The 2500-nt window shown below is 47.6% G+C and overlaps 1 protein-coding gene across 1 annotated transcript in view; it reads right to left on the minus strand.

The window, feature by feature from the left end:
• The window catches only part of LOC310862358 (neural cell adhesion molecule L1.1-like), an 83340-nt gene that overhangs the window by 31233 nt on the left and 49607 nt on the right, over positions 1–2500 (minus strand). Inside the window, exons 9-10 of the mRNA XM_083770227.1 lie at positions 2186–2317; positions 59–202 (exon numbers count right to left, since the gene is read on the minus strand). Coding sequence (XP_083626353.1) covers positions 59–202; positions 2186–2317 — 276 coding nt within the window. The remainder of the gene's footprint in view (positions 1–58; positions 203–2185; positions 2318–2500) is intronic.

A 2500-nucleotide genomic window follows, 5' to 3' on the forward strand; every position in this document is an offset into this window, starting at 1 on the left:
CCGCCGCCCCTGTGTGTGTGTGTGTGTGTGTGTGTGTGTGTGTGTGTGCACCACTCACCGATGACATAGATGTAGGTGTTGGTGAGGATGTTCCCGTGCTCATTGGTGGCCTCACACTGGTACACGGCCGTGTCGGCGAACGCCACGTCCCTCAATATCAGCACGCCTCCCGTCACGCCGCGGCGGCTGTCCTCGTCCACGTCTACACCAGAGGACGGACGGAGAGAGTATAGGGAGACATTGAGAGAGAGCCTCACGTCCGAAACGGTTGAGAAATCCCTCTAACTGTACCCTCTATTGCAGGGGTTCCCAGCCTTTATATTGTCACGGACAGGCACGGACCGTTCTCATGGAAGACAGTTGACTGGCCCTGACAACGCTCACAACGCACGCTGCAAATCTACTGTGATCGTGTATACAGTAGATTGCAGTATTTGCAGTAGGTTTATTTCTGGCTAATGTAAAAATCAATCCAACAACAATTTGTCAGATGAAAGGTTTTAAATGGAGTACACTCCCAAACAAAACACAGTGGAATGCATGCATGCAGGTCAGCTCCATGTGGAGAGTGAGCAAATGAAACAAGACTTGCGCAAGTGGTTCAAATGGAGGTGGACATTTTGTCAGGTCGACGTGCCAATATTGTTAGAGCTATATACTCACACAGAAACAGAACATATAGCAACCACTGACCGGCCGCTACTAGACCGCAAGGTCATATTTAACTAAACACTTTCTACTTCAGCAGACACACAGCTACAGCTGTTACACGACTGTTTGTCTGTCTGTGTTGTGTGTGTGTGTGTGTGTGTGTGTGTGTGTGACTGTGTGTGTGTGTGTGTGTGTGTGTGTGTGTGTGTGTGTGTGTGTGTGTGTGTGTGTGTGTGTGTCTCTCTCTCTCTCTCTCTGGGAAGCACTTAAGCCAGAGGCAGACCTTGGTCAAACCGTCTCAGACAAGCGGCTGCCGGCCACATCCCCTCATTCATTCATACTGTGTAAGCTACTGTTGAACCGTTACACCTCCTATGCCTGGAAGAGACCCAAAATGCCACTTCCCCCGAAATCATTTCTGTGCTTGTCAAACAACACGAGGAAAGAAGAAAAGGTTAGCGCAGAGATACATTAATGATATAAACAAACGCTGATGGCATGGCGCCATGAGCTAGGGACGTGAGTGAGTGTGTTTTGACTGCAAGAGCCAGAATCCTTAAGCCCTTATTACTCACAGCCATTCAATTGAAAAACCCTAAAGCATGGCATTTTGGCTGGCAAATTTAATTTGGTCATGATGTTCAGTGGTCAACAGGGACATAACATTTAGTCCTGAAAAAAACCCATTAAACTGCATGCTGGGAAGCCAAACGGCTGTAGCCGATACAGCCCCCAAAAAGATCAATGTTTATGCGTGTGTTCTGTTCTGTTCTGTTCTGTTCTGTTCTGTTCTGTTCTGTTCTGTTCTGTTCTGCTCTGTTCTGTTCTGTTCTGTTCTGTTCTGTTCTGTTCTGTTCTGTTCTGTTCTGTTCTGTTCTGTTCTGTTCTGTTCTGTTCTGTTCTGTTCTGTTCTTTGAGTTCATTGAGTAAATGGTTTGCATTTCTCTCTATGGGGTGCATACTTAGTTTCGACTAGTCATTGGTTAGACATGGGTTAGGGTTAGGTTTAGGTGTACTGCCCCGTGTGGGAGGTTAGGGTTAGGGTGAAGGTTTGAGAGGGGTTCATACTTAGTTTAGACTGGTCATTGGTTAGACACGGGTTAAGGTTAGGTTTAGGTGTGCTGCCCCGTGGGAGGTTAGGGTTAGGGTGAGGGTTTGAGATAGGTTGTAGTTGTAGGACTAATGACTAGTCTAAACCAAAAACTGTCTAAACTAAGTACTGCACCCTCATCCAAAGCACTTTACAATGTGCGCTACATTGAGTCAGATAACGAAAGGAAGGTATAGGTACTCGCACACTGTGGGCTCGCGAAGTGCCTTTATTTGCACTGCGACGTTTCAATGCAATGCAATGCTCTTCCTCAGAACCTTTTTTTACTTTTTTCGCTACATCGAGTCACCCATTCACTGATTCACACACACTGTTCCGACTCATGGGAACCCTCCGGTTTCCAATAATGGCCGCTCTTCTACCTATATACTGATCCAGTGCCTCCCTCCACCTCCACCACCAGAGACAGAGACATTCACGTACCTGTGACAGGCTGGCCGTTGATGTTCCAGACGATGGTGGGGGTGGGGATGCCGTCGGCCTGGCAGTCTATACGGACCGTTTCCCCCGGAGCGTACAGCAGGCTCTGGGGCTCCTTCACCCAGTAGGGCTCGGCTACACACACACACACACACACACACACACACACACACACACACACAGAGTGAAATCATTAGTGTAAAGTCATTTAGAACCTGAGGCCGATTCTAAAAGAAAACGGCTTCTAAATCCTGAAACGATGCAATGTTTCTGTGTCAGTCGTTCTTGGGTTTTTCAAAAATAGCAGACCTACAAGCT

This window comes from Protomyctophum parallelum (genome assembly GCF_964188405.1).
Source record: "Protomyctophum parallelum genome assembly, chromosome: 7".
NCBI classification, from domain to species: domain Eukaryota; kingdom Metazoa; phylum Chordata; class Actinopteri; order Myctophiformes; family Myctophidae; genus Protomyctophum; species Protomyctophum parallelum.